General features: G+C 51.9%; 1 protein-coding gene across 8 annotated transcripts; it reads left to right on the plus strand.

The window, feature by feature from the left end:
- Positions 1–480: 480 nt before the first annotated feature.
- TYK2 (tyrosine kinase 2) lies at positions 481–18,410 on the plus strand. Of its 8 annotated transcripts, none has more exons than XM_012729838.1 (26): positions 481–636; positions 1,347–1,531; positions 1,630–1,817; positions 2,100–2,318; positions 3,885–4,008; positions 4,131–4,278; positions 4,608–4,771; positions 7,420–7,786; positions 8,203–8,394; positions 8,472–8,629; positions 10,162–10,270; positions 10,359–10,548; positions 10,632–10,735; positions 10,846–11,004; positions 11,090–11,177; positions 11,811–11,938; positions 12,729–12,864; positions 12,946–13,100; positions 13,999–14,149; positions 14,845–14,942; positions 15,189–15,381; positions 15,708–15,826; positions 16,144–16,316; positions 16,533–16,650; positions 17,428–17,538; positions 17,622–18,410. In XM_012729838.1, the coding sequence occupies exons 4-26, from the start codon at positions 2,120–2,122 to the stop codon at positions 17,754–17,756; spliced, it is 3,519 nt and encodes a 1,172-aa protein (XP_012585292.1). In that variant the 5' UTR covers positions 481–636; positions 1,347–1,531; positions 1,630–1,817; positions 2,100–2,119; the 3' UTR covers positions 17,757–18,410. The 8 variants fall into 8 exon arrangements, 6 of the variants coding, with proteins under 6 accessions (XP_012585292.1, XP_012585295.1, XP_012585294.1 ...); XM_012729841.1 differs by having other exon boundaries at positions 10,864–11,004; XM_012729840.1 differs by having other exon boundaries at positions 1,630–1,788.
- Positions 18,411–19,001: the final 591 nt, after the last annotated feature.

Genomic DNA, 19,001 nt, shown 5'->3' on the forward strand with positions numbered 1-19,001 from the left:
AACGTCCAGGCTGCTATATTGACAGCAAAGGGGCTCTAAGGACGGAGCTGCAGGTGATCAGGAAACAGATGTGAGAGGGCTGGAAATGGCACCGCAGAAGAGCGGGTCTCAGCCAGCCAAGTGGAGTTGTCCAGGCGGAAGTGAGCCGAGATTGGCAAGATGTAATGGGGTGTCGCATGTAAGGGGTCAGAATCTGGGGCTGTGGGCCTGAGTCCCGAAGCCTGACTGGCCCCACCACCAGCGCGCTAGGTGACTGACCTGCGCAGCCCCACAAGACCACCTCCTCCCGCCGACTGCAGGGCTTAGCGTTTTCGCCCACCTCATAGCAGCCAATCGTTGAACTGTGGCGCATCCGGGAGCCGATTCAGCCAATCGCGGTTGAGCAACGAATGACACCGCAGGGAGGCGGCCAATGGGCGCGCGCACTCGGAGGCTACTAGGCAGGAAGGGTGTTTCGCGGCGGCCGCTAGGCTGCTGCTCCGCGCGCCAAGACCTGGCTCCGGACTTGGGCTGGTAGTGCCTGGTAGTGCCACGGAAAGCGTGAGTCTGGAGTCCGGAACGGAAGGGGCTCGGCCGGGAGGTCTTCCGAAAATGAGGCCGGTTGGAGGCGTCCAGAGTAGCTACGCTTGGCAGAAGGTGGATGAAACCTTCCGCTTCCTCGGGACTGGCCTATACCCCTGTGTGCACTCTGCGGTTCCTGCAGCTGCCGGGCGGCTTTGGCAGTTTGAGGGTTCGGGGTGTGTGTGTGTGTGTGTGTGTGTGTGTGTGTGCAGGCTTCCTTTGTGCAGATTTCTTCGACCTCATCTTCAGATGGGTCTGGACCTAATGGGAACGAAGGAAGGAAGAAATGGACACTCAAAGACACACTGCAATACCCTTATCTCAGAGGTTAATAGATAGTAATAGGCCCTCCCTGGTGGCGCAGCGGGTTACAGCGCAGCACTGCAAGCTGGCGTGGCCACTTCAGTGTGAGGTCTATCCCTCTCCTGTCTCACCCGCTGCTCCCCTCAGCAGGGTACTAAGTCAATCTGCCTGCCCTCCTCCCCACTCTGACTGGTGAATCCTCTCACTGCCCCTGCACCTCTGGCCTGTACGTCGGTTCTAAAAGCATAAATAAATAAATATTTTTTTACAAATAGGTAATAATAGCGACTACTTACCAAACGCTTCCTGCATGCCAGTCTACTTGGACCCTTTTCCTTTCTCATATCATCAAATCCTCCCAACATACATTTACAGGGCGAGACTTAATTATCCCCATTTTCCAGATGAGGAGCAGACTTAGAGTAATGATTCCTGAGGAATCCGTATTGTGCTGTTACAACACTCCTTTTTTCTGTTTTAAGTCAGTAACATCTGGGAGTCCCTGACAGACCTCCCTTGGAGACATTGGAGACATCTGGATGGTGAAGCTGGGGACTTGGCTTTTGAAAAGTCCTGGAGCTGGACTTAAGAGAAGAGCTGAACACATTCCTTTCTAGACTAGGGGTTTGGCAGAGTTAGGGATCCCTCATGGTGTTGGATGTGGGAGGTAGGTATTTTAGTCTGAAGGAAAAAAATGATTAGGATTATGAACTCAATAGTAATGTTTTAATCTTGTTTTTATCATTTTTTAATGCCTGTATCAAGATCAGTGCCTAACCTGCAACATGCAGAGCTGCCTTGAAATGTTCCAGTCATCTTCCAACAGCAATACCCTCCGCATCCCTGTTTTCCAAGTGAGGAAACAGGCTCAGCATGGCTAAGTGACTTGCCTGGGTTGACACAGGGGACAGGATCTGTCCTCAGGTACCGTTCTGCCTTATTATTTTGGAAAGGTATGTTCAGAGCAGACTTTTATTTTGGTGTCAATTTGTCCAATAACAAAAGGGGTTTTTAATGTAGTAATTATGGCAGATATAGTAGATGAGAATGCATACCTCAGCTCCACCAAACAGATGTGGACATTGAGGTTTAGGGAGGTGGATTGGGTATGTAACATTGCAAAGCGAGAGGCATCCAGAATCTTCTCCTCAAGCCTCTGAACTAGTAGAGGATTAAGGTGTTAAATGGGACCTCCAGCTGCAACCTGGGGACTCATGCATGCTGTCTCTTCCCAGTCAAGCCAGCTGATAAGAGCATGCCTCTGTGCCAGTGGGGTGCCATCAGCAAGGCCAGCAAACAAAACAGGGATGGAGCTCAGCCCTTGGCCACCACCAGTGGAGGCCTGAAAGTGCTTCTGCACTGGGCTGGCCCTAGTGGTGGTGACCCCTGGGTCATCTTCAGCGAGGACACCCTGATGGCAGAGGAGATTTGTATCCACATCGCAAACAAAGTTGGTGAGTCCATTGGTGGGGTTGGAGGAGCTGTCAGCCACTGAACCCCATCCATCACTTCACTGCCATTCACTTAGAAAACACTTTCTGAACACCGACTGTGTGCTGTCCCCAAATTGCTTCTTTGTTGAGCCAATATTCTCATTGGGAAACCAACAAGAAACATAGTTAAAAAAAAAAAAAAACAGGAGGATGGAGGAAATGAAAAACTTGATAGAAGGGAGGATCCATGGGGATACCTGGGAGGGGGGGGGAAGGAATGGTACCAGTCAGAGGGATGGCAAGTACAAAGGCTGGGAATTTTCCAATAATATTGAATTTAAGTTGGAGACCATCTATATATAGCTGAGGTGTTCCAGGAGATACATATGAAAATATTCAGTGCTGCCTCACTTTTCTTAGAGAAAAGTAGGAGACTGTCGCGAGGTCCCTCTACGAAACAGTACACAAATGAGTTCTACTATGGCCTAGTACTAGAATACTATACAGCTAGGAAAAGAAATTGAAATTATACATCATCTCATGAGATGCTTTAAGACCTAATGTAGCTTGAAAAAAGCAAGTTGCAGAAGAACACCCATAAAATAACACTGCATTTAGAGTTTATAATATTCAAGACTAGATCATAAAGGATGTGAAAATGATAATCACCAGTTCAGGGGTATTGTTGGTTACTTTTTTGTGGGAGGAGGAAGTAGGTGACTGTAGGCAGGGGATTCGATTGTAATACCCAGTTTTATTTCTTTATTTGGTAGCTGATATTTTGGTGATTATGAATTATTCTGAATTGAATGTTTTAGATAACGTTTTTAAATGATGCATGCATATAAAAGGAATTCCTTACTTGGCCATTGTGGGGAATGGCAGTCAGTCTTGATGCTGGATTAGGGTTGGGCTTTAGGTTTGAAAGAAGTGGGTAGATCCTAGAGATACAGAAGATGTAGAAAAACATCCTGGCCAATATGATGTGGAGGGGGTGGGAGGAGTTGAGGATAGAGGCCAAGTTTCTGGCCTAAAGAACATAGTAAAAGAGGAACAAGTCCAGGGGTCTGTTTGGAACTGGGCACATTAAGGGGCCTATTGAATATTTGTTTGGATCTGGAACTCAGGGAAAAGCTAGGCAAAAGGCTAGCGCTTTGTAGAGTTGTGTTAGTTTAGAATAGGTTTTACTGTTGTAACAAGCAGCTTCCTCTAATTTTCTTGGGTCAACAATCAAGGTTTACCTGAAATTTAATGCTGGTCTAATAGTTCCCTGTTATCTTGTAGCTTTGCTACTGGCACTGGCACAAGTGGCCTCCAATAATTCTGGGACCAGATGGCAAGAGGATTTGTTTCTGGGCCAGGAAAAATGCACATCCATTTTGCCAATATCCTGTTGGCCAGAAACTAATCCAGTGACCTCAGGCTAGGAAATGTAGTCTTCCTATGAGGCACGGTCAGTATATTGCATTGTTCTCTGTTAGCAGGGAAAGAGCATCAGAGGCCCTCTGAAAGGAGATAGCAGGTATTGGGGGTCCAGAGGGTGAATAGCAGCAGATGCGAACTACTGACTGTTTCTTCTCTCCCCAGGCATCACTCCACCCTGCTTTAATCTCTTCGCCCTCTTTGATGCCCAGGCCCAAGTTTGGTTGCCCCCAAACCACACACTGCAGGCCTCTAGAGATAAGAGCCTAATATTGTACTTCCGTATGAGGTAGGTGAAGGCCCATTGTCCCCTTTAGTGCTGGCCGCCTCTGCCTCCTTTCCTTCCCAGTTGTCCTGGAGTTGGTCCGAGTCCCTGCCAAGTGCCAGCTGTGCCTGTTCCCCTTTCTACAGGTTTTATTTCCGGAACTGGCATGGCATGAATCCTGAGGAGCCGACTGTGTACCGTTGTGGGCCCCCAGGGACTGAGGTTTCCTCAGAACGGGCAGAGCATGGGGTGCAACTTCTGGACCCAGCCTCCTTTGAATATCTCTTTGAGCAGGTAAGAACAGGGCCAAGAAAGAAGGATTATTTCTAGAGGGCTTATGGGTATTTCAGGACTCCCAACTTCTCTCCCCAGTTCAGAATGGCCAATAGGCTTCAGCTCGTGTCATGTGGTATCCTTTGCATACCTGAACCAAAAGTTCTAGTACTCTTAGAGTTACATGGGAAAGAGTGCCATTATTGATTAGTCATGTCTGCCATAGTCATCGTCATAGTCATGCATGCTGTCCACTTGGTCTTTCCAGAATTTAGGGGTCCCTCCCCTGCCCAAAGCTGGGAAGTGAGCAGATTCTTATGCCTTTTTTTTGTCCACATTCCCCTTCCCAGGGCAAGCATGACTTTGTGAATGATGTGGCATCGTTGGAGGAGCTGTCAAATGAGGAAGCGATCCACCACTTTAAGAATGAGAGTCTGGGTATGGCCTTTCTGCATCTCTGCCACCTTGCTCTCCGCAGTGGTGATCCCCTGGAGGAAGTGGCGAAAAAGATCAGGTATCTGGGAATGGAGTTGAGATGCACATGTAGAAATCCCCTGGGCACCTATGGACCAAAGTAGACATTGCACAGTCCTTTGATTTCACCAAACATTGATTGAGCATTTACTGTATCCTGGTACTACTTCTGGGTATTGAGGACCCAACAGTAAACAAGTTACACAAAAATCCCCACCCCTCCTAAAGCTCACTTCTAGTGAAGGAGACAATAAACAAAATACAAAAGGAAAATTTAAATTATGATGAGTGGGGGGGAAGTGAAGCAGGAAAAAAGGAAGCATCAGGGATTGAGGGTTGTACAATTTAAAACTGGGTAGTTGAGTAGTTAGCTGCTCCCTGAGGTGACATTCAAATTCAGAGATGTGAAGGAGGAAACCATAATGGTATCTGGGAGAAGAGCATTTTATAAGAGGGAACAGTTGGTGCAAAAGATCTGAGGTTGGACTATTCCTGATACTTTGGGAGAGTATGGCTGGAGCAGAGTAAGCCAGAGGTGATAGGGGAGAAGGTTAAAATGGAATGGTGGAGATGAAGCAGCTCCTCAAAGCTCATTGGCTTGAAGAGCCCCTTAGAACTCAAGAGAAGGAAAAAGACAGGAGTCAGGTTGTTGAGAGCAAAAAGCTATGTTCACCTCTACTGCAGTGAGGGCTGGAGTAATCGGGGCATACTGCCTGGAGGAGGTAGCAAAAGGGCTGGATTTTCCAGGGTAGAGATTGTTCTTAAAGCACATTTTTCTAACATTGTTTTTTTTTTTCGCTCTGGAGAACTAGGTCTGTAACAGTGACATTTCTGATAAGACATGAAGGTTGAGTCAACTTTATCTAGACACAGATTTTGCATTGGCAAAGCATTTTAGGCCTGGAAAACAGTTTGTACAAAGGTCCAGAGGGAGAAGGTGGCAAAGGCTGGTTTCAAGGAGAACTGAACTTGGAATGCAGTTGCCCAAGTATAGGAATTAACTGGACAAGTGGGGACAGGAGGCAGCTAGAACCTCAACTTTAGGATCCATCTGGCCCAGAGTGGGATGTGGAGACCTGGACTTGTAAAATTATGATCTAGGTGGTCAGGTGATGGGGGGCAATTGGATAGTAGGTGGGCCTTTGTCATCAGCAAAGGGACCTCCCAGATCTGTGCCTTGTATTGCTAATAATAATGTTAATGATAAAAGCAAAATAATTTTGGGCCTCCTTGGTGGCCTAGGGGTTAAATCTTAGTTTTATCACCCCTATGGCCTGAGTTCACTCCCCAGCCAGGGAGCTGACACACGTACAGACCTCTCCTGTGTCGCCTACTGCTCTCCTTAGATTGTATTTTTATAGATCCACTGTTCTGCTCTCTACTTTGTCTCTGGTGAATTCTCTCAAACCCCCTCCTCCCGCCACCTGCACCTGGGGTCTATATCCCACTTCTTCTATGCAAACAAAAAGAGCAAAATGACTTCTCCCGTAACAGTAGTACTTGACACTCATAGTGCTTGTTACATGCCACTTAGTCGTCTTGATTCTCTCCTCAGCACTGTGGGCTGCTGTGTGATCCCATTTTACAGAGGATGATACAGCTTTTTAGACTATAAAGAAGTTACCTAGAGCTAGAATTTTAGCCCCGAGTCTCCAGAGGTCTATGCCTGGGACCCAACACCAGCTGGCATCCTTCTGCTGTTCCTTTACCATCTTCTTTACACCTTCACAAGATCCTATTTTTAATTTTCTTCCCTTTTTTTAAAGATTTATTTATTTGTTCATACAGACCTGGGGTACGGGCCAGAGGTACAGGAGTAGTGGGAGGATTCACCAGAGACAGAGTGGGGAGCATAACAGGCAGATCGGCGAAGTACACTGCTGAGGGGAGCAGCGGGCTGGTCAGGAGAGGTCTGCCACGCCATGTGGTCACCTCCAGGCCAGACAGTGATTGAAATCATGCTGAAGTGGCTTTAGCTTCCCAGTGCTGTGCTTTAACTGCTGCGCCACCAGGGAGGGCCTATTTTTAAATTTTTAAAAAAGATTTATTTTGGGCTCTTCCAGGTGGTGCAGCAGGTTGGAGCACTGCACTGCAAAGCTAAGCCAAGTCATGGCCACTTCAGTGCGAGGTCGATTCCCACCCTAGAGGTGACCCACATGGCGCAACAGACTTCTCTCGCCTGCTGCTCCCCTCAGCAGTCTACTTTGTAGATCTACCTGTTCTGCTCTCCACTCTGCTCCTGGTGAATCCCCTTGCTGCTCCTGTACCTCTGGCCTGTACCCCATTTCTGTATGTATAAATAAATAAAATCTTCAAAAAAAAACACAAAACATTGGGTTTAAAAAAAATTTTTTTAATTGAAACATATATAGAGCAGAGGTACAGGGGGTGAGAGGATTCACCAGAGATGGAATGGGGAAGCGGAACAGGCAGACCTACCGAAATACACTGCTGAGGGGAGCAGCAGGAGAGACAGGAGCGGTCTGCTGCACCATTGGGTCAGCTCCCTGGCTGAGATCGAACTTGTGCTGCAGTGGCTACAGAGAGCTTCATAGTGCTGAGACTTAATCCTTTGCGCCACAAGGGAGGCCCCAAGAGCCTGCTTTTTAGATAAGGCAGCAGGGGTTCAGAGGTCAGCCACTGAGGCAGACTTGCCACACAGCCCCTGCAATGCCTCTGTCCCCACAGTTTCCAGGACTGCATCCCATGCTCTTTCCGGCGGCAGATCCGGCAGTACAGTGTGTTGACAAGGCTGCGCCTGCGGAACCTCTTCCACCAGTTCCTGCGGGACTTCCAGCCAGGCTGCCTCTCCCAGCAGGTGGTCATGGTCAAGTATCTGGCCACACTGGAGTGCTTGGCACCCCGCTTCGGCACAGAGTGCATGCCAGTGTGCCAGCTGGAGCTACTGACCCAGGCCGCGGGAGCACCCTGCTTCATTCCGGACAGTGGTCAGGCCCTTCCAGAGCCTGCACCAGCACCCACTGCCAGGCCCCCCACCCACGAGGTGCTAGTGACTGGCACTGGTGGCATCCAGTGGCGGCCATTCCCAGCAGTGGTGAGCATCCATCTGAGGGTCCAGGTAGGGTAAGGGTAGAGGGCTCCTGCCCAGCATCGGCCTTGGCCTCTGAGGGTGGCCTTGGTAAGCCCTCTACCCCCGTGCTCTGGCATGTGTCTGCTTGTCCTCTGGCATCTGTTTCCTGGAGCCTTCCACCTGAGGATCTGATTTCTGGGCTCTGCACTTTCTGGCTTCTGGTGGTGAGAAGGTTAGGATTCTCTTCTCTGTTCTCACCAAGGTGTGTTGACTTCTGGCCTGTGTATCTCTTGGGGGTGGGCCCTCTGTCCTGTCAATAACACCAGCACAAGGGATGCACAGGGAGCTGTCTGGCCCCTCCAGTTGCTGTCTGTTCCTAGGAGGGGACTAACCTGGCATAGCCCGGCTCCATCCACCAGCTCAGTGTGCTGTGTTTCCAGGGGCCCAGCGGTAGTGTCAGGAATCGCCCTGCTGGTCGAACTGGAAAGAAAGCTAAGGCCCAAGAAGGGAGTAAGCAGCCAGCAGACAAGCCACGGGAGGCACCGTGGACCTACTTCTGTGACTTCCACGACATCACCCACATGGTGCTGAAAGAGTGCCACGTCAGCATCCACTGCCAGGACCAGTTCTTGGTGGGACCCCAGGGCTAGGACCTGACTGAGGGGCCCTTTTGCCAGCAGGGCTTGCCTGACTTCCCTCTGACCCTCAGGAGCTGGCTCTGCCTTCCCGGGATGCCGCCCTGTCCTTGGTGTCGCTGGTAGATGGCTATTTCCGCCTGACGTCGGATTCCAGCCATTATCTGTGCCACGAAGTGGCGCCCCCGCGGCTTGTGATGAGCATCCAGGAGGGTATCCATGGACCCCTGCTGTGAGTGTCTGGGAAGCAGGCAGGCGGTTTGGGCCAACTAGGCCTTGAACTCTTGAGGGATAGTGGGACATGAGCAAGGTGTGTGCCTTCTGTCTCAGCATCTGAGAAGTACATGTGTGTGTACACGTGTTCACCTGTGTTCGCATATTGTGTCTTGGCATGTGAGTCCGTGTGAGCTGTGTGCCGTTCCGCGGTCTGTGTTGGTGCTTACACTCCTGCAGGGGCATGTCTGTCCTGGTAATTTTAGGTCACTGAGCAATTCTGTCTCCCCTTCCGAGGCTGGGAGTGTAAGGCGTCCGTGCTTATGTGGACGTCGGTTGTGCATGTGGCCATCCTCCAAGCCAGCAGGCCAAGGTTTGTGAGTGTCATTTCATCTGGTCGTTGGCCTTGGGTGTGCCCTTGTCATACCTGTGACACTGGGACTGTCCCTGGGTATGCCTGAGGTGTCTGTCTGCTCTGAGCCTGTTCTCCCCTCTGGGGGGCAACATGGCTGTTTCCCTCTCTCTGGCTGTGGCTAGGCCGAGCCATGACCAGCACGTGCCACCTGTACGTCCTGTAGACTGTCACAGTCCTGTAGACGGAGGGGCTAGGAACAGCAGTTGGTCTCGCACTTCTGGAGGCGGGAAGTCCCACATCCAAGTAGACCAGCATGTGGTGTCAGATGATGACAGCAGCTTCTCCCTGTGACTACAAATGGCGAGAGTAGCGAACGATCTCTGAGGGTCCTTTTTTTTTTTCCCGTTTATTGTTGGTTTTTTTTTTATAATAGTTTATTTTTACATCCTTTTGTGCCTCTTTCCATCTCAGTTGTTATCCCCGTGGGCTTTCCATCACCAAATCACCCGTGTGCCATCACCATAGTCCAGTGCACTTCCCCCCCCAACCCCCGTTTTTGATCTCTGAGGGTCCTTTTTATAAGGGTGCTCATCCCACTTGTATGGGTTCCACTGTCATCACCTAGTCACCCCTAAATCCTCTCCTGAGGCTGTCACATTGGGGGTTAGGTTTCAGCATGTGACTTTTAGGGCAACATTCAGTCTGCAGCAACATATGAGTCACCACATGTAGCTGTCTGGGCCTGTGGCTCCATCACCTTGCAGCGCACACCTGTGCTGGTGTGTGTCACCTCCAGTCTGTCAGGAGCCCTGTGCTGCCTCATGGCAGTGGGTGAGTGGCTGTGCGGTCGCTGTTCGCTGGGTACGCAGTGGACAGCCCACCATGCACCACTCTGGCACAGCCGTGCCCTTGACCAGGAGTGCACCCATCCAGCATCTCATGGCTGTCTCCTATCTGTGTGTCACCATGCTGGCAGCTGTGTCTAGCAGTTGTCACACATAAGCATGTATCTGTTCTTGTCCCTATGTTTTTTTTGGGTATGTGACAGTCTTATATTTCTGTGTGTCTATGTCTAGACTCGGAGTCATTGCAGAAGCAGCTCTGTAGACATCTGTCCCAGATGGGAGTGCCCCTTCAGGCAGGTTTCTGTGTCCCAGTTGCCAGCAGCACCCCAGTGCTGACCTTGTTCCCCTCAGGGAGCCATTCGTGCTCGCCAAGCTGCGCGTGGAGGATGGCCTGTACCTCATTCACTGGAGCACCAGTCACTTCAGCCGCCTCATCCTAACGGTGGCCCAGCGCGACCAGGTGGGCTCGGGGCACAGGTCTTGGGTAGGGGCTGGCTCTACTCCCTGCCTGGACCCCTGCTCATTCCCACCTCTGCCACATACCTCAGACACCCGGTGCCCAGAGTTGGCGTCTACGCAAGTTCCCCATTGAGCTGCAGGCCGGGGCCTTTACACTGGAGGGCTGGGACCGGTCCTTCTCCAGCATGAGGGATCTGCGGGCTGCCCTACAGGGCTGCTCACTGCGAGCTGGCCAAGACTGCTTCTCCCTGCGCCGCTGCTGTCTGCCACAGCCAGGAGGTATAATGGGGCTCACAGGGTCGGGGAAGCGGATAACATCTTCTCCCCCACCCCCTAATCCTTAACCTCGTCTCTACCCCCAGAGTTCTCCAATCTTGTTATCCTGAGGGGGTCTCGGGCCAGCACCAGACCACCCAACCTCAGCCATCTCAGCTTCCATCGAATTAGCTGGGACAAGATCACCCGGGTATGTGCAAATGGGGACCTCCCCCGCTCCCCCACCAGGGACCTGGGAGCACTGGGAGGGGCAACCAAGAGCTGTTGTCAATGGAGATGTTCTGTGCCACATTCTACCAGCTGTCCCACTTGGGCCAGGGCACCAGGACCAATGTGTATGAGGGCCTCTTAGTAGTCACAGACAGAGACCACGAGGACAAGACAGATGGCGGGGGCTTTGGTCAGGACCTGCGAGTGATACTCAAGGTGCTGGACTCTAGCCACCACAACATTGCCCTGGTGAGTAAGCACAGCCATGAGTGGTGAGCTGCGGGTGAGGTGGGCCAGCGTCTACAGCCTCCCCTGACTTGTGCCATCCCCACAGGCCTTCTATGAGACAGCCAGCCTCATGAGCCAGGTCTCCCACGTGCACCTGGCCTTCGTGCATGGCGTCTGTGTGCATGGCTCCGAGAGTGAGTAGGCGCTGTCACACCTCTTGAACTCCACTGATAGATCCACTCCTTGGGCTCCACCCTGACCGTCAGCCTAAGTTCTGACCCTGATTGCATACTTGGAGCCACTGCTGATCCCTTTCTACACTCTAGTCTGTGATTATTCAACACCCATGCTCTGCAGGGTACCTAAACTTCCCAAACCTCAACCCCTACTCTGTATGTACCTCAGAACTCTGTACAGGGCAACCCTAGCCAGCCTCCAGCTGACCTGAACACACCTTTCCATCTCTCCTTCCCCACAAAATGGTCTGTGCCCTGAAACCTGCATATCTACTTGCCCAAGAGCCCAAGGCCTGTGGGATCCTATCACTGATGCCTCAACCTGGAGCTTTTGTCTGCTTCCACCCCCCCACCCCCGTTCCATCTGTACCTTTGCCCCTTCCATGTCAGCCTCCTCTGTGCCCCATTCGCATCCTTGACCTCTGCCTTACTCTGCACCCACCTCAGCCAGCATTTATCAGAACCACTTCAAGCACCCTTCTGCACAGCTCCCCCAAACCCTCCTTCCCACAGTCCAAACTCCCCTGCCCTTTCCACCCTAGGGGGTAGGTAGCAGCAGGTGGGTGACCCCTGTCCTCTGGGTCTTTGCAGACATCATGGTGACTGAGTATGTGGAGCACGGGCCTTTGGATGTTTGCCTACGGCGGAGGAGGGGCTGTGTGCCCGTGGCCTGGAAGGTGGCGGTGGCCCAGCAACTAGCCAGAGCCCTCAGCTACCTGGTGCGTGGTCTGGGGGGAGGGGCTCACATTCATCAGTCTACACACTGGCCCCAGGAGCTCTGTCTGTAAACCTCCTCTGCTCACATAACCCTGTGGGTCCCCTTCCCCTGAGAGAACAGCCAGCTCCTCTGACTGGGACTGTGGGGCCTGTGGGCTTGGCCTCAGCCACCTCTGTCCTTTGTGGCCATTATTGCTGGTCCTTATGGTACATTCACCCCAGTTTCCAGAACTCCCCCTTCATTCAGGGTTTACTGGATACCCCCTGTGTACTAGGCCCTGTCCTAGACCCAGGGACAGAGAGAACACAAGACAGACAATAGTCTGTCCTTGAGGAGCTGGCCTTGAGGACAGATTCTATAATATGTTTAAAAGTAGTAGGAACGATGGGGAAGAGCTGAAGCTGAAAGAGGAGGGTTGGGAAGAACTCTTATTTAAGTTACCTGGAGGTGAGGGAGGAAACCAAGGGGTGCCAGGGAAGTGCATTCCGGACATGTGCCGCGGCTGATCTGAAGGCCTTAGGGGAGGCGCTGCTTGGCATGAGTTTGAGGGTAGCTCTGGGGTCCTCTGGCCTCTGTCCCTAACCAGGAGCCTTAAACACCAGCTGTGGAAGAATAGGAAGGACCTAGTTAGCACATGCTACTGAGTCATGACTGTGCATGGGGTACCTCATAGTGATGGTTTGTTACATGAGTTTTCCCTGTGTGGGGCTGCATGACTAGGGTATATGTGGGGTTCACCAACCTTCAGTCACCATACCCCATTTCTCCTCTTTCCTCTCTGGCCCCTACAGGAGGATAAGAGCCTAGTCCATGGAAATGTGTGTGGCCGGAACATTCTTCTGGCGCGGCTGGGACTGACAGAGGGCACCAGTCCCTTCATCAAGCTGAGTGACCCTGGTGTGGGCCTGGGGGCCCTCTGCAGGGAGGGTGAGGACCCAGGCTGGGATGGGCATAGGGGATGGGCTTTCCCCATTCCTTTTTCCTCTGACCTCTGACCCTGGCTCCCAGAGTGGATAGAACGGATACCCTGGATGGCCCCCGAATGTTTGTCTGGTGCGGACAACAGCCTCAGTACTGCAGCTGACAAATGGAGCTTTGGTGCCACCCTCCTGGAGATCTGCTTCGATGGGGAGAACCCCCTGCATGGACTTGGCCCCTCTGAGGTAGGAGCGAGGGACTCCTGGGCCCTTCCTAGGGAAGGCACACACAAGGTCCAGCGCTGCCTCCCTTTTCTCTGGCTGTACAGCTGCACGTGTGGCCACTTCTCTTGGAGGTTGTCAGTTCATCTGTCAGTTGAGGTTAAGTATAGCTTTCAAACGGTCATCACAGCAGAATGCAAACAAGTAATGTGCCTCAATTTTCGGAAGAGACCAGGACAATGATGGAGCAAGCCTCTGACCTAGATGAGGGGGTCAAAGGTTTTCCAGGGGAGGTTTTTTTAAAGATTTATTTATGCATACAAGAACTGGGGTACAGGCCAGAGGTGCAGAGGGCTAAGAGGATTCACCAGAGAGAGTGGGAGCAGAACAAGCAGATGTACTGAGATACACTGCTGAGGGGAGCAGCGGGTGGATCAGGAGACGTCTGCTGCGACATATGGGTCACCTCCCTGGCCGGGCATTAAATTCCTGCTGTGATGGCTGCGAATAGCTTCCTAGTGCTATGCTTTAACCCATGGTGCCTCCAGGGGAGGTTTTAATCTAAGTGAAGAAATACTGAGTGACCTGGGCTAGGATGGGCAGTGTAGGCAGAGGGCATGGTGTGTGCAGAGGCCCTGTGGCCTTGGTATCTTCAGCACTCTGCAAGTGCTGCTCTCCTTTGGTGGAGAGCAGGGGCTGGTGGAGTCAGGGCAGGTGGGCCCAGTGTGGGATGCTCCAGTGCAGCAGTATCCTGGGCAGGGCCTCTTCCTTGGCCAAACCTCACTTGCCTTATGTGTAAAATAGGAACAAGATCAAGGACCTTGCTGGCCCAGCCCTGCAGCTCTGGGAGTTTTTGACTCTGCCTTCTGGAAGGGCCAGGCTCTGGGTCCCCTTAACTTCTGTGGACTTTTCTTTCCCACAGAAAGAGCACTTCTACCAGAAGCAGCACCCGCTGCCCCAGCCTTCCTCCCCAGAACTGGCAGTGCTTACCAGCCAATGCCTGAATTATGAGCCAGGCCAGCGGCCATCCTTCCGCACCATCCTGCGTGACCTCACTCAACTGCAGCCCCAAAGTGAGCCGCACCCTAGTGCTGGGCCCCTGGGAGAAGGGAGCAGGGCTGGGACTCCTGCGCAGTGCTGGCAAGGTCTCTGCATAGTGGCTCAGTGCCAGTTTCTTTCTTTTTTTTTAAAGATTTATTTATTTATGCATACAGAACTGGGGTAAAGGCCAGAGGTGTAGGGGATGAGAAGACTCACTAGAGACAGAGTGGGGAGCAGAACAGGCATGTCTACTGAAATGCACTGCTGAGGGGAGCAGTGGGAAGGACAGGAGAGGTCTGCTGCATCGTGGGGTCACTCCCTGGCTAGGGATCGAATTCCTGCTGCAGTGGCTGCAGGTTGCTTTGTAGTGCTGTGCTTTAACCCGATGCGCCACCATGGAGGGCCCTCAGTGACAGTTTCTAACTCAGTTCAGGGTATGGGGATGCCCTGGTATCTCCTCTTTGCTTGGGGAGCACCACAACTTCTTGAATGAACTTTTTTGTGTTCCTTTTGAAGAAAAGCTTGTACCCCAGTGTCAATTTTGATATAGCCAATTCTGCTTTTTTAGCAAGAAGTAAGATTTTTTTAGCTGTTGCAAAAATAATTTTTCCCCCCATATCTGTGAATCAGATACTGGGAGAAGCAGTGGCCACTTTCTACATCCCCAAGTATGGGCCTTTTGGGGGAAGAAGGTGGTGCTCAGCCTCACCCACTGTGACTCTCTTAGATCTTGTTGATGTTTTGGCTGTGAAACCGGACTCACCAACGTCAGACTCCACCGTTTTCCACAAGCGCTATTTGAAAAAGATTAGAGACCTGGGCGAGGTGAGAACCACCGGGTGGTCCTGGGCTGTTATATGCACTTCCTAGTGGGAGAAAGGGTGAGACTTAAGGGGTGCACTACCTCAGGTGACTCTCCTGGCAGGTGGGTGGGGGCAGTGTAAAATCTGTCCCCTTCAAGGGAGGGGGTCTTAGGCCCCCTAAGAGAACCTCCAGCTTTCCTAACTGGTGAGCCTGGAGGCAGCGCCAGGGGAGTCGGGGCTGGGGCTCACCCCTGTGCACTGTGGCCAGGGTCACTTTGGCAAAGTCAGCCTGTATTGCTATGACCCGGACAACGATGGCACTGGCGAGATGGTGGCCGTGAAGGCCCTCAAAACTGGTTGCAGCCCCCAGCTGCTCACTGGCTGGATACGAGAGATTGACATACTGCGCAAGCTCTACCACAAGCACATCGTCACGTACAAGGGCTGCTGCAGCCACCAAGGTGGGTGGGGTAGGGCTGGGGCTTGGGTGTGGCTTTGCAGGCGGGGCACAGGCCCTGGCCAGGGAGCGCCTCTCCGTGAGACTGAGGGACACAGCCTGTAGGCACTGCAGCAAGTGTACCGACCATCTGGGCCAGAACGGGCCGGGCCCATTCTGCTCCCCTGCCTGACTAAGGGATTCTGGGTGGGTCCCCTCACCTGAGCATTTTTTCCTAGAGTGGGTGGGCCTTTGCCCACTCCCACCTTGGGGCAGGATGAGAGGGAGCTACAGAGTTCTGGGTGGACAGCCCTTGCCACTGTGGCCCGCATGCCCTCCTCCCCCCAGCAGGGGAGAAATCAGTGCAGCTTGTGATGGAGTACATGCCTCTGGGCAGCCTCCGAGACTACCTGCCCCACCACAGTGTTGGGCTGGCCCAGTTGTTGCTCTTCGCCCTGCAGATCTGTGAGGTAGGCCGTTCCCTCCCTACTCCTAGAACCTGCTCCCCTCCTCTTTGGCCCGCTCTTAGGGCCCCACCCCAGCTGTGGCCTGATCCCACTGCTGGGCTGTTGGGCCTGCCGCCCACCCTGACACTCTGCTTGCTTGTCACCCCTCCCCTGACAGGGCCACCTTGTAGTCCCACCCTTGCTTTCCAGGCTCTGCCCCCTGCCATCCTGCCACTTCAGTCCCAGCGTGGCCCTCCAAAGCCTGACCTGCTGTCCCCCAGGCATCCTAATCACTCCTCAGGCTCTGTCCCGCCCACTGACTTTGCCCCCCTGGACCCCAGGGCATGGCCTACCTGCACTCGCAGCACTACATCCACCGAGACCTGGCTGCCCGCAACGTGCTGCTGGACAACGACAGAATGGTCAAGATTGGGGACTTTGGCCTAGCCAAGGCTGTACCTGAAGGCCATGAATACTACCGCGTCCACGAGGATGGGGATAGCCCCGTGTTCTGGTGACCAGGCGGGACCCAGCAGAAAGGGGGGTGTCTTGGTCACCTGGAACAGACAGGGTGGAGATGATGCGAAGGTCCCCCCAGATGAGAAGCCTGGTCTCAGTGTAACTGCCCTGCCCCTTAAGAGTGGGGCCACTGGGTGCAGAGGTGTCCTTACACTCCAGGTAAGAACTTTAGCCTGGTGTGGCCCCAAGAACTGAGTGCCCCCTCTCGCAGGTATGCCCTAGAGTGTCTGAAGGAATGCAAATTCTACTATGCATCTGATGTCTGGTCCTTTGGGGTCACCATGTATGAGCTGCTGACCCACTGTGAGTCCAGCCAGAGCCCTCCATCGGTGAGAGTCTGTTTACCTTCCTCCCCGTGCTACAGGATCTCAAAAGTCATGCATTCAGTTCTCAGCTCCCCACCTAACCAAGCTTTTAACCCACTTAAGCCTTACAGTCCCAGTCTGTAAAATGGGCAATTTCCAGCACAAGGGGCTTTGATTAGACAGAAAGCCCACTCAGCGGGACTTAGAGAAGGGAGGACCAGATTATTCTGCCATTCGTAAACTCCAGAGAAGCCTGGGGGCATAGCTTGCTCTAGACCCTTAGATATCGGGAAACTCATCCTCACCTGCTGTTCTTCCTGGTGGTACCGCAGGGAAGGACTCCCTCTATTGTAGTAGCTGTGTCTCCTTCACCCCTCCACAGAGGACCAGTGGTCCTCTTTCCAACATAATGCTCAGCTTGTGTCATATTTGGCTGTAATCACCTCTCGAGCCACAGGCCACAGTAATTGGCCAGGCCTGGGCTGGTGGGAAGGGTTGTTCCCAAAGGGAAGGAGGGAAATGATTCTGCAGAGGCAAAAACAACCTGCTGGAAGGCCTAATAATAGCTGCAAACCCCTGATACAGACTTTCTCCATTTTAATTTTATGTAACTTTTGTAATAACCCCAAGGGGTGCCTTTGATAGATGAAAAAACTGAGGCCAGAGAGGTGAAGTCATGATTCTAAAGCCATGTAACTGAGTGCTGGAATGAGACTAGCACCCCTAGTCCTGCTGCAAACCTCTGACCTCTACCTAGACCTCCCTCCCTCTTGAAAAGAATTTGTTTTGTTTCTTCTATAGAAATTCAGTGAACTCATAGGCCTCAACCAGGGCCAGAGGACAGTGCTGAAGCTCACTGAGCTCTTAGAACGAGGAGAGCGGCTCCCTCAGCCAGACAAGTGTCCCTCTGAGGTGAGAACCACCCCCAGGTCCCTTCCCCCACCACCTGGGGCTTGAGAGAACATCAATCACAGATTCCAGTTTTCCTTCCCTAGATCTATCTCCTCATGAAGAACTGCTGGGAGGCAGAGGCCTCGTTTCGCCCGACCTTCCAGAACCTCATCCCCATTCTCAGGACAGTCCATGAGAAATACCAAGGCCAGGCCCCCTCAGTGTTCAATGGATGCTGAAGCCCACTGGCAGCTCTACTTGGGGAGATGGGAACAGATGGTGCGCACAGAGAGAGACTCCCGCTGCCCACACAAGCGAAACTCAATATGAGAGCATGGCCTCATTCACACCGCCTGACTCCCGTTGGAGGCCTCACTTGTGTGAGCTGACTTTGCTGTGAGCTGACTTAATCCCTTCAGCTGCTGTAAGCCCATGGACAGGGTGGCTTACAAACAACAGACATTTATTTCTGCCAGTTCTGAAGCCTGGGAGTCCAAAATCAGTGCATTCTAGTGAAGGTGCCCTTTCTGGTTCCTGCTGGTTCATAGCTACTCATGCCTGCCTGTGCTCTCAGAAGGAAGAGGAGGATAGAGTTCTTACTGGGGTCACTTTTGTATAAGATGTTAATCCCATTTGTGCAGATTCCTCTCTCATAACCTAAGCACCTCTCAAAGGGCTCCACCCTCTAATATTACACTGAAGAAATCCAACATGAATTGCAAGGGGACATAAACATTCAGACCATAACACCTTCCATGGGTGAGCCTGAGCCAGGCCTCTGAGGGACTCAAGACAAGCAAGGAGCCAACCAGGCTCTTGAATCTGATCTTTTACCTCCTTCCAGCTCTCACTTTCTCAACTTGCTGATAATAAACTCACTATTTCTGCAGCCAGAACATGTGATTTGGATCAATCGTCAGCCAGGGTCTTCTGTCCTGGGGAATTGCATTTTGAGCCAGAATAAACTATTAAACCTTTGCTCACCTCAAACAGCCAACTAGCTGACTAGTTTCAGGGAATACAGAAAGTACTCAAAGACTGCCAATTTCACCTTCTCTGTGCGGCCACAGGCAGGTGGCTTCCTGGGCCTCAGTTCTCAGCGGTGAACTGGGACTGGTCATACTTGCTACCTTGCAGGAAAAATATAAAGACCTAATGAGATCATGTATGTCAAACTTTCGGCAGAGATATATAAACAAGGGCTTAATAAACATTCGATGATGATGGCGTTTGCCAAAGTACCTCTACTTCTTATACCAGCCATATAGATTATTTATATAGCCACACATTTTGTGAGAGGTTGTTAAATATTTTCATTCCCATAGGATTTAAGAAATTATAGCTCTCCCAACCAAAAAGTGCCATACTATCCTAATAAGTTGCTTTTTATAAATTTTCAAAGTAAAATATTCATTATAATTATGAATTTTTTTAAGATAGGTAATATTGACATAAGCAGCGAAATACTCTGTCCATCAGCTGCC

This window comes from Condylura cristata, unplaced genomic scaffold, assembly GCF_000260355.1.
Source record: "Condylura cristata isolate star-nosed mole 26May11 unplaced genomic scaffold, ConCri1.0 scaffold00025, whole genome shotgun sequence".
Lineage (NCBI taxonomy): Eukaryota > Metazoa > Chordata > Mammalia > Eulipotyphla > Talpidae > Condylura > Condylura cristata.